Source organism: Protopterus annectens, chromosome 7.part0 (genome assembly GCF_019279795.1).
Source record: "Protopterus annectens isolate FY-2018-M chromosome 7.part0, PAN1.0, whole genome shotgun sequence".
NCBI lineage: Eukaryota > Metazoa > Chordata > Ceratodontiformes > Protopteridae > Protopterus > Protopterus annectens.
The window spans coordinates 1,523,983,648-1,523,999,177 of NC_056739.1; the positions used below are offsets into that span (position 1 = coordinate 1,523,983,648).

At 38.0% G+C, this 15,530-nt stretch overlaps 1 protein-coding gene across 2 annotated transcripts in view; it reads left to right on the top strand.

Annotated features, from left to right (window-relative positions):
- The window catches only part of ATG7 (autophagy related 7), a 2,350,184-nt gene that overhangs the window by 1,730,854 nt on the left and 603,800 nt on the right, over window positions 1–15,530 (top strand). For both annotated transcript variants that reach the window (XM_044078060.1, XM_044078061.1), the window contains exon 17: window positions 2,599–2,679. In XM_044078060.1, coding sequence (XP_043933995.1) covers window positions 2,599–2,679 — 81 coding nt within the window. The remainder of the gene's footprint in view (window positions 1–2,598; window positions 2,680–15,530) is intronic.

Below are 15,530 nucleotides of genomic sequence, written 5' to 3' on the forward strand. Positions count from 1 at the left end.
GATTTATTTGTTTTCTATAAGCATGCTATTGATATGCATGTTTTATTTATAAGCATCATATTGTATGATTTAGTTTTTTTAGACAGTATAGTAAGCAGAAAATTATGTTACTATATGTAAGATGCTTATTTGCAGTATCACTTTAAGTAGAATGAATTAAGTCAAGTCAGTGACTGGTTGTAGACTATTTGAATTTCTATATATATAGAAAGTTTGATACTGGGAATTTGTTTTTGATCTGAAGAAGCTATTTAGCGAAAGCGCTTATCATTTGTAATAAAATATTAATTTTATTGGCCTCAATACATCGCAATTTTGCCTGGTTGCTTCGTTAGAGTTTTTTAGTCTGAGATATAAATTTCTTAAAGGTGTCATTCATAGACCTCCCAGAAAGCCTGTCCCTCCTTCCTAGGATCTTAATTTTTTTTTTTTTTTTTTTTTGAGAAATTGACCCAGGCTCCTTTTGAACCTGCAGCTTCAGCATCCTTACAACATTGTTCTTGCAAGACTGTACTTTTTTTAGCCCTTACTTGTGACAGAGCTTTAAGCCCATATGGCTTGTTCTCCTCTTTCAATGTTCCATAAGGACAAGGTGTCCCTTCATACTAATCCTTTTATGCCCAAGGTGGTGAATGAGTTGTCTCTTAATCGTCTATTCATTTTCCCATTGTTTTCCCATCTCCACAGTCTGCCAGTGCGAAGGTGCTACAATCATCCGATGTGCATAGACAACTCAGGTTGTTTTTGGATAAGATTTAGACTAAGACTAATCTGATCAGCTCTGTTTCCTTTCATCCTAGGTCCTTAGGATTGGCTGTGTCCATGCAAACTATTTCTTCTTGGATTTCTAAAGCCATTTCTTTTTGCTATTCCTTTCATGGTAAGAGCCTCCCTTCTTCTGTTAAGGCTTATTCTACTAGAGCTGTGGCTGCTTCTGTTGCTTTTTTCAAGGGTTTGGATACTAACTATATTCTTGAAGCAGCTACCTGGACTTCTGTGCATACTTTTACAAAGCACTTTAAGTTGGATGTGATTTCCAGAGCTGGTTTTGCGAGGGCCATCCTTCATGGGTTCCTTGAGGGCTCTGCTGGTCCTTCCTCCTCCCTCCTCCCTCTCTTCTTCCTGAGCTTTTGCACACTCCCCATTGTAGTGAATGCTGCAAAAGTGAAATGGAAGGGCAGAGTACAGTTACATAAGATCTTACCATAATGGTAGATGTCCTTCTCTTCACTGTTGTATTATTCATTCCCGCCCACCTCCCTCTGGTCCTTTTCTCTTCTGGATGTATTGTTACCTGTCTACTCCTTGGACTGGCATTCCTACTGGGGCTACAATTTTGAGGATGGTACATCTGGATGTCACCTTTATGCCCTATGCTATACACAGGGAGCATACATGTAACATACAGTGTACCTTAAAGAACCTAAAGGCTTTGGTATACTTGCTGGACGTCGGGCTGCCCTTGGCAGGAGATCCCTATTTTAATGAATATTGCAACAGTGAAGAGAAGGACATCTGCCATTATGTCAAGATCTTACACAACTGTGCTTTCCCTTGCCTTTGCTTATCTTCTACATCCTAGGTCTCTTCTGATAAACTGTTTTAAATTTGTCCTGTCATTTGGACACTTTCAAAAACTGATATATTACTGATATATTTACCATGCCTAGGCATTTCTGAAAGTATTAACCCCACATTTATTCCCCTTTTTGAATCCCATTATTTCTTGTTCTTTATGCCTTTGTATGTAATTAGGAAGTAGTGAATTAGCCTAAAAGTTTTATAATGTTATATTTCATGGCTATTAGAAGATATCCTAATTCAGCAATAGTTAAGAATTGAGAACTTTTGCAGTGATTTTGTGATTCTTAATCAAGGCACAGGACTGTCACTGTTGGTCAGTGGGGTTGACCAAGGCATGAATATTGCAGACACGATTAGAGATTTTTTTATATTAGGTGTTGAGCAGTTGGAGAATAACCCATCGTACTCCTTCCAAAATCCATCTTGAAGTGTGAATAGAATACTTGTATATTAAGCATCCCTTTATACATATAAATGTGCATGTTAACTGCTGGATTAATAATGAATTAATCTAACTTGAGATTCCAGTTTATAATCTGTTTAAATAGTGTTTTCACTTGATGTAGCTCTTTCAGGAAAATTGAATGATTAAACATTTGCTTGTGGGGTTTTCTGTTTCCCAAGAACTCTGCAAGGCAGTCTGGAGACAGCTGGTTGAAGTGTTTTTGCTTGCTTTATGGGAGGTACCAGCTAGTTCACAAAAAATGTGATAGCTACATATTTATTTGTATGCCTTTTCTTGAATCATTTGTGGGTTGCTCTTGTGAATGAGTACTGTCAACAGTGGTTGTAATGAGACTAAAACTGGATAAAAAGAGAAGAGCTGCAAATGATGTGTAATGTAAAATGTTGACATACAGCATCAGGCCTTTACATAACAGTAAGAGATTAGTGTCTGGTATTATTAGCTCAGTTTCACATGCTGTTTGCTTGCAGAAAAACATTCCAGTTTAGCACAACTATATATTTAATTTTTTATGTTTTTTCTTATTCTTTCTTTTTTTTATTTTCCAGATTCGAGGATTTTTATCGAGATTTGACAATGTCCTTCCTGCAAGTTTAGCATTTGATAAGTGTACAGCTTGTTCTCCAACAGTAAGTCTTAAATGTACAAAAATACTGAAAGCAAGCACAATATTTTACATTTCACTCATAAGACTGCTGTTCTGTTGAAAAGTTTATGTTGCCTTTCAGTCAGTGTAACCCTTTACTTAGGACCGAGAGCTGTACTGTACAGTTATTCTCATTATTTCTGTTTTCAGCAGTCAGAATGCTGTTTTCCTGTACTTCATGGGTTATAAAGTGCTATTCTTCTCTTTTCTAGTGTGTTAGCAGGTTAAGGTGATTTGGTCATAAAAAAATCCTTACCTTTGCATGAAGTGTGGAACAACATTTTCACAGCATTGTGCAAGGCATCTGCTTTGAAAAGCTTTTTATATCATCGCTTTCCCTGTGATTATGTCACTGCACTTCAAAGTGAACTTTAACCTCAGTGACATCATGGTAGTGAAAGTATGAAGTGTGTTCATAGACTTTAATGGGCTCATTGTCACACATGTGCAGAGGTGCACTAATTACAGTCTTATGAGCACAGTGCCTACAGTGACGTCAAGATGGAAAATACTAGATTATTTGGGCCTTGATGTAATAAAATATTTATGAAGCTTTTTAATGAAAAAACTGCCCAAATAAATACTAAAATACAACAATGCAAATGCATCATGGCATTTAAGTCACAAAATGCCACAATGCACCTATGATCAAGACCACGTCACATTAACTAATAAGGACTTTTAACTTGACTAATAAGGACTTTTAACTTGGTATATTATCAGGTGTGCTGTTCTCATTATTTTCCTGCTGCAGCTGAGAAATGCCTTAAAACCTCAGCCATGAGAATCCAGTAGCAATGCACACAGGAGCTTTCTGCCATATTTTGAAATTCATTAAAAAATGACCCACTACTTTCAAATATTTTTTTGGACTACACAATGTTTTGGAATGCTAAGTGGATTGTGTGTTTATTAATTTTATTCTTTTGTTAAGTAAATAAATGAATGGACCAACTCTTACATGCAAAAATTAAAAAAAATGTCAGATAATGAGTTTGAACATGTTAGTGCCAGCCTTCACTACTATAGTGCAGAATGGAATTTATTCTCATCAGAGAAACTCTTTAAATGGTCCAAGTCAGTAAAATGGATTTTAGATCCCTGATGTCAGAAGACCGAGAACTGATAGCTAAATATGATAAATGACAAATATCTACAGAATTTTAGTACCAACATTTTAATGATGCTGATAAGATAACATCAAAGGAAAAGAAATTCAGTGTAAAAAACAATTGCTATTGATTAGTATCTTCAAGAAACTGGGAGTTGACGTTCCTTTCTGATAGACCAACGTATTAATTTCTTCTCCAGTTACCCATTTTATTCAGTTCAAGGTCATTGGGCAGACCTTGTCCTGACATTCAGTGGGTGCAAGGCAGAGAGACACTAAGATTAGATAGATCACTGCTAGTCTATAGTGAGCAACAGGCACCCCCCCTCCCCACACACACACACACACACACACACACATGCATCATACAAATGTCACAACTAGTGAAAACCTAAGTGGACACAATGAAGACACATGGACTGTGCAGAGAGGACCTCAGACAATAACTGACCTGGAGTACCAAGCACTGTGAAACAGCACTGCTAGCTGCCAGAGCGTTTATTGTCCTTGAGAAAGTCCAGGTCCTGCTAAATAAACTGAAAGATTAAGAAAACAGTTTTACAATCTGTGGTTTACATGAAGGACTGGAAAGTGACTACATGATAGGAATTTTGTTGGACTGACTAGTAAAGTTAACAAAAAAAAACAAATATTCCACCAGTACTTTTGTATATTGTTTAGAGAGCCAACAGACCAGTAGTGCCTAAATGTTTTATCTAACCGAAGGTTTGTATCAGTCATGACTAAAATGTTATTTCTTGTTGACAAAGAAGGGCTAATGTGGAAAACAGTATGGTGAATCTGACCTGTGAATTTGTCTGATCAAAAACCGAGAAGGACAACACTTTAAGTAATGCTGTTTATAAAAGAACTCTATGTATTCATTAAAGCAGTTTCAGAAAAACAAGAACATTATAGCAAGAGTGATTTAACCAACTAGGGCCAAAATCTAGACATCCTCTGCAGCCACATAAACACAAAATCATAGCAGAGTCTTAAAGAAAGAAACAGACTATCAGTATATTTCCAACCCAAAAAAAAAAAAAAAAAAAGCATCATTACCCAGTTCATGGACTACTGTTGGTGACCTAAAACAAACAATAATACTAAGTTCAGTTTAGTAGGATGAGGAATAATAAATTCTCTATTTATATTTTCTACCATTTGTATAGCTTCTAGTCATACACGATTCTGTTTGCAGAATATAAGTGTAGGTAGCAAGCTGAATTTTCTAACTTCATGAACATGTGCTAGCAATTTGCTTTGTGCATAACGCATGCCTTTTCCAGTTTGATGTATGGCATAAGAATTATTTTGGATAGACTATATCTGTAACATAAATATCTGGCAATGACAGGGATATCAATTTTAGAAGATTTATAATTTAACTATGAGCTCGATAAGTGTCAAATTTTTATTGTAATTGCACAGAGTAATGTGTGTATGCAATGGATGAAATTAAATATTTTGTAAATAAATTTCAGTCCTGGAGTTTAATGATTTATAATAGTTTGGTGTTTCTGTTACCTCACTGTTTTCCATGCATTGCTTCTTTAATTCTGCTTTCTTGGGGGGGGGGGGGGGGGTTGCATTCCACAAGGCATTCTCTGATTCATACATTATAGTTTTAATCCACACAAATCCTTCTGTTTTAAAATTGCACTTCCAGACACAAAAAAGGAGAAAGAATGTTCTTCTCTTGCTGTTAATGCCTGCATATTCACAGACCAGTGCTCAATGCAGCATAAAAGAAAAGAAGTTTTCTGCAAACATAAAGGTTCCAGTTACAGCTTCTGCTGCATTGGCTACATGCAGCCCCTCCTCAAAAGTCAATAATTCCTCACATATAGTACCCATTTTTTACTCTGCTCAATTAGAAAATTACTTAAAATGTTTTTCCTTAATTATATATTATAGAAAACAGATTAATTATTTTGTACACTGGATTGGATTCATAAATCAGCCCTCGTACTGAAAGTCTTGCAGGGAAAAGAATAGCCCTAGCGGCACCCTACCTGAACTATCTCCACCCTGTCCCACGGACTTGAATAACAGACAAGGTTCACGTAACATAATCTTTATTTGAATACATTAGTCTTCTGTGAGCCTAACTGGGTCTATAGCACTGTGCGATACCCTATTAGACTGATCCTAATTCTACGCCCGCTCCTACTAAACCTATTAAACTGTGTAAGAGCGGGAAACATTACAGGGTATTAAAACGGGCTAAAGTTAAAGAAACTAGATAGCAAATATATTACTTAAAAGAATATTATTACAGAAATTTGGCTACCTCTGCATACCTACCTAAGGTAATATACTCAACCAGTGGTACCTCGTGGTTGGAATAAGCCCCGCTTCGCTCGCCCTCGCTACGCTCGGGCTCGCTTCGTGCCCCACCCTGCCCCCAAATCTCACCCGCCCCTACTATTGCTAGATTTATACTCATCTAACCATATCTCTCTCTCATCCCTGACCTATCACTGTCAACCAACAAGTCTAATCTCCTCCCCTCTCCCTAACCCCTCCTCTGGATCCCCAACTCACACTCTTGAACCAATCCCATTTCTAACTTTCAGAATGAGATCCAACATATCTCTTTCAGCGCCACTGATTGCCCTCTACCTCCTCAATATCTACGAATGTCAACCACATCTTGGCTTCCACCGCCCTCGAAATCAAACCATCTCGGCTCTTACCCTAAACACAACGGCTCCAACCTTAAATTACCACAAACCTGTCCCTTTCACCAGTATCACGTCCCAACTAAATAGATCATGGTCTATCTCCACCAAAACCAGGTACTATTACAAAATACTTAATAAAGCCTTGAAAATCTCTATAACTGTCCAACTCGGTCTAATGACGGATGGTGACATTCACCCTAATCCAGGACCCACCTCTCCCACAAACCCTCCACCCAACACTACCAACAACTTCTGTCCAAAGCCTAGATCTAAACACTCTCTCCTGATATGTCACCTAAATATCAGGAGTATTAACAACAAGGTCCATAACCTACATGCCCTCTTGGCAGTTTACTCACCTGAGGTACTGTGTCTGTCAGAAACCTGGTTGAAACCAAGTACTAAAGACAGTGAAATCATTCCACCAGGGTATAATATACTTTGTCTAGACTGTGCCACTAAGAAAGGAGGAGGTGTAGCTATCTTGTTTAAAAACTCGCTAGATATCATCCTTGCTCCACAACAGCCCCCCCAATTCAACAATGCTGAAGTGCTTCTCTGCAAATTTCAGCTTAACTCAATTAAATTCCTATACATTGCCTGCATATACATCCCACCAGGTGACAACACTAGTACCTTAGAAGACGTTCTACAATGGCAGTCATCTAACTATCCCCATGAAACTATGGTATTAGGAGATGTTAACATAGACTGGAACAACTGTTCCACTGAATCTCCTACCACCCATACGAATCTTTACGGTTATACCCAACTCATCTCATCACCCACTAGGTTAAACATGACTTACAACAAGAGCAGCATCCTAGACTGGATACTTGTCAACAACCACCAAGACCAATATAATGTAGGCACCCTCCCAGATGACCTAAGCGATCACCTACTCACCTTCATCATCAAACAAAGAGTAAATAATAACCACTAAATCCTCTATAAAACTATTAGGTCCCACAAAAATTTTAACCTTACCGCCTTCCAGAATGAACTCAAAGCATGTAATTGGGCCATCCTAAAAAATCTTCCACTAGATGATGCTGTAGCATATTTTAACTCCAGATTCCTAGCTGTCCTAGACTCCCATGCTCCTAATCGCACCCTCCGAGTCAAAGCTAAGACAGCCTCCTGGCTCTCAAGGGCCACCAGAACTAAAATCTTGATAAGGAATAAAGCATGGGATAATTGGCGTACCACTAAAGACCCGTTTGACCATATTAAATTTAAACAGTTAAGGAATGATACCAAGAAAGCCATACTGCTGAACAAAAAAAACGTATTACCAACACCTCCAGGACAAACATCAGAAGAAACCCCAAAAATTCTGGGCAGGCATTAACAAACTACCCCCCCACCCCCACCCCATCAGTATCCTATCTAAAAACTCCAGTGGAAACTGCTAACAGCTTCAATAACTTCTTTACCAAGACCATCCAGTCACTAGCTAGCCAACTACCCCCCAGCAAACCCTCTCAGAATTCCTCCTCTACTACTACCCAACTACCCTTTAACTTTCAGCCGGTATCCACTTCAACCATCAAATCTCTACTCACTAAATTAAAGCCCACTACCTTAGCAGCAGATCTCCTTTAAGCAGAATACCTACAGAAAAGTGCAGAGGCCATTGCATACCCCATTTCGATAATCATAAACCACTCTCTATCTGAAACCTATTGCCCCTCTCTCTGGAAGGTCTCTCATGTCATACCTCTTTATAAAGGAGGGAACTCAGTAGACCTCTCTAACTACAGGCCAGTAGCCATTCTATCACCACTGGCCAAAATACTCGAGAAATGCGTCCATAAACAATTATCCCACTACCTTACCCAAAACCAACTCCTGGCCAACTCCCAGCATGGCTTTAGATCTCACCATAGCACTACTTCTGCCCTCCTATCCTTCGCAAACACTATCAATACAAACAGAAACAATAACAAACTATCCTCTGCTCTCTTCCTAGATCTTTCTAAGGCCTTTGACATGGTCAATCATCAGCTACTCATCCTAGCCCTAAAACGCTTGTCACTTAACAATGACCCCATCAAATGGTTTCAGTCATATCTGACTGAGAGAAAACAAGCAGTATCATGGCAAAATACCCTATCCACACAACTACCTATTACTCTGGGAGTCCCACAAGGGTCCATACTAGGTCCCCTCTTCTTCTTTGTCTTCATCAACGACCTACCCACTACCACCCCAAAGGCCACTTGTATTCAATATGCAGATGACTCCACTATAATCTGCACAGCTTCCACCTTAGCTGAACTTATCACACTAACCCAGAATACTTTTTCTGAGGTAGAAAAATGGTTTTCAGATTGTCAGCTTCTCTTAAACCCTCAAAAACCAAACTCCTAATATTCTCCCCTAATAGTAAAACCACCTCACCATTTTTTACTCTAACATCCAACAACGGCATAACTATCTCCCCAGATTCGCACACAAAACTTCTTGGTTTCACAGTAGATGATACACTAAAATATGACTACCATGTTAATCAAACTATCAAATCTGTTAACAAAAAATTGGGCTCCCTCTATAGGATCAAATCCTTTCTCACCCCATTAGCAAGAACTACCATTGCCCGATCCCACTTACTTTCCACCCTACTTTATGCTTCCCCTCTTTACACTAACCTAAACAATGCCTCTCTGTCCAAACTTGCTAGATGCTATCACCAAGTGTCCAGGTTTGCTACAGGAACACCCTATAGGACCCACCATTGTCTGAATCTATCTCAACTAGGATGGCTAGAATGGCCTAACCTGGTCCAATATAATCAACTCATTATAGCCCATAAGGTTCTATACCATCCTGAATACACCCCTGCCTTAAACGATATCATTAAGCCATATAGCAACCTAAGGTCCCTACGCTCTGCCGACAAACTGCTGGTACAAACGTCCAAGAGCAATAATGCGGCAGGGGACTCTCTATTTGCCAACTCAGTAGGTAAAATCTGGAACTCGCTACCTGCCATACTCACCCACCAACCCTCCCTCACCCAGTTCAAAAAAATCCTCAAACTCCACCTCCAAAAACATTGGCTATGTCCCTGTTTCAATCCTGATTAGCTAATTATCTGAATTTGTGGTTTTCTCTTGCTAACTGTGCTTGATCTATTATAGAACGTATGCCTAATATGTAAATTTAGACAAACCTCTTGTCTGGAGCTTTGTACCATATTTATGAATGCATTTACTCTAATGTATGCTTGTATCTTACTGACTTGTGTATTATTACTTGTACTTACAACTTTCTCTACTCTGTCTGTATGTAACTGTACTTTCTGGAGCTTTTCTCCTCGGGCCTCTGCTGAAAATGGACTTATATCCAGTCAGACTATCCCGGTAAACAAATGTAAAATAAATAAATAAAATAAATAAATAAATAGATAAATAATGCAGTACTAGTTTGCATATATGTGGCTATGCAAACAGCTCAAGCAGTTCTAAGTCAATGCATAATGGCATGTCTTCTTAGATTCGAGGTATGCAGTGCTCTGAATTCCTAAATATTATGTATCCCAGCAATTGTCTTTTCATGTATTTGATTCACATATATTCCTACAATTTTTTTTTTCAATAATGCAAAGTTATACTGACAGGCTAATGTCATACCAGTCTGAAAAAGTACTACTACTACTACTACTACTACTGTCTTTCGGCTTTTCCCGGTTAGGGGTCGCCACAGCGGAACTCTGGTCCGCTAATGATTAGCAGTAGATTTTTACGTGCTGGCTTGCCGGGCCTAACGCACAACCTTCAACGAAGGAACGCCCATTTACGCATGTCGACACACACAAGACGCTCTAACTGAGAATCAAACGTGCAACGTCTAACTGTGAGGCGACAACGCTACCGCAGCACCACCAGTTACAGTCTGAAAAAGTAATTGTTTAATAATTGCTATGTTTCTTTGGCCCATGCATTCACAACCACATAGCCCTCTTCTGTTGTTAATCATTCAGGAACCCTTTCCATAGTAGCTATCCACTAAGACTCCACTGCCCTTGCCCATGCATTCACAAACACATAACACACATAACAAATGATTTAATGTTTGATGAGTATGAAATGTATTTTGAGACTCAATACACGTGGGTAGAAAATAATTTGAATAAACAATATGACAGAAAATGTAGCAAAATGAAAAGAGATCTGCTACAGTATGAAAAAGGAGAAGCGTATAAGTGGGGACCTAATAGAGGAGAGCATAAGCAGGATGTTCCATCAAAAGATAATAATGGGTCGAATAGAGGTACACATGACAATTTTAATGGAAGGGGAAATAAACATTCTAATTCCAATTTTTTAGAGAAAAGCAGGAATTGGAAAGGTGCATACAAGGGGCAGTACAGAACACAGGGGACCTGGAGAAAGAACATATGGGAAGAATAGGAAGACTACAGGGGTGGAAACAGATGGGTGAGAAATTAAATATTACCAAACATAGTGACATACATTTCAGTTTAGGGGATTTTAACATTTTTAATTACACACAGATGGAACTCAAAAATGAGCATTTTTATTTATTTTCTAAGGGAATGAAATATGTACCCAGTAGTACTATTAATTTAGTTGAGTATATAGTTGATTTAAAAAAAAATTAAGGAAGATGAATTTAGCTGTATATTTTGTTGGAAAAAGGCAAGGGCAGTGCAATAAGTTTAAAAAGAAAAGTGTATTCACCCCCCCAATGAACAATACATTGGCTATTTTTGAGAAGGTGGTTATAGATGAAATGTATGAATATGGAAATAAATGTAAAAATTCCAAAGTGAATTATAATTTGGATTATTTATTACATTAAAGGAAATACAAAAGAACCACAATATACGGGTAATGAAACCTGAGAAAGGTGGAGAGGTGGTTATATATGATTCGGCGGAATATAATAATAAAATCAATTATATATTATTGAATTCTGGTAATTATGAAATATCCTCTATAAATGAAGTGCATATTGGATATCATAAAATTGATTTATTTTTAGAAGAGATTCTATTAGATAATAGAATTGAGGTCGATATGTATAACTATTTGAAAGTGGAGTTCCCTATCATTAGTACAATAGTGGGTATACCTAAAATACAGAAAAGTGTGATTGATCTGCCATTTCGCCCAATAATTTTGGGAAATAGGTCCAAAACGTTTCCTTTTGGTTCAGTTATTGATGACTGGTTGAAGCCGGTATATAGTAAGGTATCCCACATAGTAATTGATTCCTGGGATTTTCTGGGGAGGTTTGAAACTGGACTAGTTAGTCATGATATGTTTGTGGTCACGATAGATGTAGTTGACCTATTTTCAAGTATACCCCAAAGAGAGGGGATGGAAAGGTTTAATAATAGTATTGAAAAATATAGCAATTTAGCTTGGGATAAAATTTCCCTGATATTGGAATTTATGGAATTGGTTTTATCCTATAATTTTATATTCTTCGAAGGCGAATATTATAGACAAAGCAAAAGGGTGGCTATGGGGGCGGCATGTGCCCCCATCTTCGCCAATTTATTTTTGCTTGATTGGGAAACAGAATATATACTGGAAACAGCTTGGAGAGAGAATATTACCTGTTACCTAAGGTTTTTGGATGACATATCTATGATTTGGAGGGGAAGCGAGGGTAAACTACTTGAATTTAAGGAATATTTGAATACTTCTAGTGAATATTTAAAATTTACTTTTAGTATGGACCAGAGATCCATATCATATTTAGACACACTTAGTGTGGAAAATGGTAAATTCAAGTCCAGAATTTATAGAAAGAAAACATTCAGCAACTCCTACCTACAATTTTCTAGTTGCCACCCTAATAGTCAAAAACGCAGCATTATAAAAGGGCAGTTTATTAGGGCTGCTAGAATGACCTCGGACATTACTGACCTGATCACAGAATTAGATGTGATAGGCAATATGTTTAAAGACAGGGGGTACCCCTCATATATGATTAAAGACATTAAATAATATGTGATAAAAGAATGGGGGTTAAAATATAAACCTATTTTAGGTACAGGTATGACTAAAGCATTGGATGATGTATCAAATAAGGAGGGTATGGAAACTAAGAATTATTTGAGATCATGCATATTAGAATATGCACCCCATGTACAAGATATTAAGAAAATTATTGAAAATAATTGGAATATCCTGAAAACTGATTATAATGTTTACAAGCTGGTAGGAGAAAACCTTTATTTGTTTCTAAGAATGGGAGAAATTTAAAATGTGAACTACAAAGGAAAATAAAGGAAAACTAATGTAACAGGAAAGGTACCACCAAATGTGGTTTATGCAACCAATGTAATTTTATTATTAAAGTACCTTCCTTAATATTGAAGAATATTAATAGAACAGAAGTGTTTTTCCAGAAGGGCAATTGTAAATCATCTCATATAGTTTATTTAGCTAAATGCACGAAATGCCCTTGCTTTTATGTGGGTAAGACTGATAGATGCCTCAGAAATAGGATATATGACCATTGTTATTTTATGAGAAAAAAAGATGGTAAAAATGCTTTATCGAGGCACTTAGAAGCTAGCAGTACTTGTGATACTTTTAATTTTGGTATTTTGGAATGTATTCAACATAACATAAGAAGGGGAAATATAAAAAAGAAACTGGGTGATAGAGAAACTAGGTGGCAGATTAGATTAAATGCTTCCGTACACCCAGGAATTAATGATAGTATTTCCATCAAACCTATTTTAGAAAATAATTAATGGGTATATCAAGTTTTGATTATTTATTTATTTATTTATTTTTGTATCCATTTTTTTGGGTTATAATGTTTTGATATAAACTTTTAGATATATGTACGTTAGATTTACTACATACATTTTATGGTGGAGGGGGTATACATTAGATCAATACATAGGAGGAATATAAAGGACTGAAGTTATGTCATTGATTCGAATATGCCAAGGTATTTTATGCACCGAGCACTTTAAAAAGTTAATTGATAGACTATTAATGAATTGTAGACTCTGATAGGCTTATGAATGTATAAAATGTTGTTGGGAACAAAATTAATTGTTCTGATGAAGTCTATGAAGGAGTAGATGAAAGCGCTTAACTATTGTGTTGGATATTGTTTTGTGTCAACGTTTTATCTTTTTCAATAAATGTACTATCGGTTACATTTGGTGCTGGTGCTTAATTCCATGCTATTGCAGTGAACAGATTCAGGGTCTTGTTTATTACTGACAGGCTAATGTCATACCAGTCTGAAAAAGTAATTGATTAATAATTGCTATGTTTCTTTGGCCCATGCATTCACAACCACATAGCCCTCTTCTGTTGTTAATCATTCAGGGACCCTTTCCATAGTAGCTATCCACTAAGACTCCACTGCCCTTGCCCATGCATTCACAAACACATAACCCTCTTCTGTTCTTAATATTTCAGGGAAAATTTCCATATTAGTTGTCCACTAAGACCCCACTGCCTTCAGAGCTTAAGTATTACATTTCTGTGTAAACTAGACTTTTTTTTTCTATTTTGGAACCATTTCTTAATTCCAGGTGCTGTGGACAGAGAAGATGTTCTTCGTGTTTCACTGTTGCAGTCATCACATTTGGGTTATCTGCTTGCAGGTCGCCCTCAGTCGGCCTGATTATCAAAATCTTGGGTCCTGCATCGGTTGCTGTCTCATCTTCCATGACGTCAGGTAGTCAGGGGTATAAAGCATGCAGATGATGCCATTTTATCAGTCTTTCTTGCCATGCGGTGCCCGAAGCAGAAGCAGTTCACAAGTGCCGGTCGTCCAACTCCTGAAATTTTCGTTTTTGTGTTTCAGAACCGAAGTCTTCAACTAAGCTAGCTACCCCATTTGGGAAACTTTTTCTTGCTCTAAACCGATGTCAGTAAAAGTTAATAATTGTATTTCTTGTGGAAAGCAAATACCTCATAAAGATTTCCATTCGTACTGCATTCCTTGCCCAGGCCTAGACCATGACGTACCTCACTGTCGGTTTTGTGCCCTATTTAAACAACAAACTATTTGTCATCTGTTCATTTACGCTTCTAAATATTTTGGTACTCTGTTCAATTATCCAGAAATGGCTTTGGTAAGCCACCCGACTACCGATATTCCGAAAAAACGCAAAGATAAAAATGGAGACAGACCGCTTAGGTCCAAAGCTGCCTATGATGCTTCTCCTAAGCTAGTCGCCAGTTCGCCGGTACTCAGTGAGGTGCTTTCGCAGCCCCTGATACCCACTACTTCAGATTTGCAAGCCTCTACTGAGACCCGTTCAGAGTCCGGTATGCCACAAGATGCTTCTTCTACTGTGGAACCTGCGGATGTCTCTGCCTTGGATGGGTCCGGAGCTGCTGTGCAGGCACTGGCTTCTGAGGGTGTATTCAGGCCTGCTGACTTGCATATTAAACCAACGCCATCTTCTTCTAGGCCTAAAACTTGATCTATGCATAAAAAACTGACACCCATACCACGTGGTCAGGCCTCTATGCCTAAAAAAGAAATGATAAGAATGGCTGAGGACCTTATTACGCTAATCAGGGGAAGCCACCCTTCCCTCTCTAAGAGACCTAGGACTGATTTTCCTTCTGATTCTTCTGATCAGGATTCTGAAATTTCTGTTTTCTCTGATGACCAGGATTTGCCCTTATCTACCTATGATGATTCTGATGCAGAGGACTCCATTCCCTCTGCTTCCCCTCCAGAGGATTTCTCTTTTGGTGAAACCTTGCATACTCTTAAGGAGCATTTCCGCTGGGAAAGCCAGGATTACTCTGACTCCAAAAAGAGGCTTAGGGAGTTCTTACTCCTGCCTCAACACAGGCCTTTAGCTATTCCTCCTGTACTGGACATTGTAGATGATGCCTTTTCGGAATCTAGCCTGGCCCCTGACTCTTTACCTCCTGCTCCCAGAAAACCTGATAGGTATTACAGGGTACCTGACTCTCACAAGTTCCTCTTTAAAAATCCTACTGCGGATGCTGAGACCATTTCACAGGGACCCAAGGGCATTAAGGCTACTACTGCCAAAAATCCTAC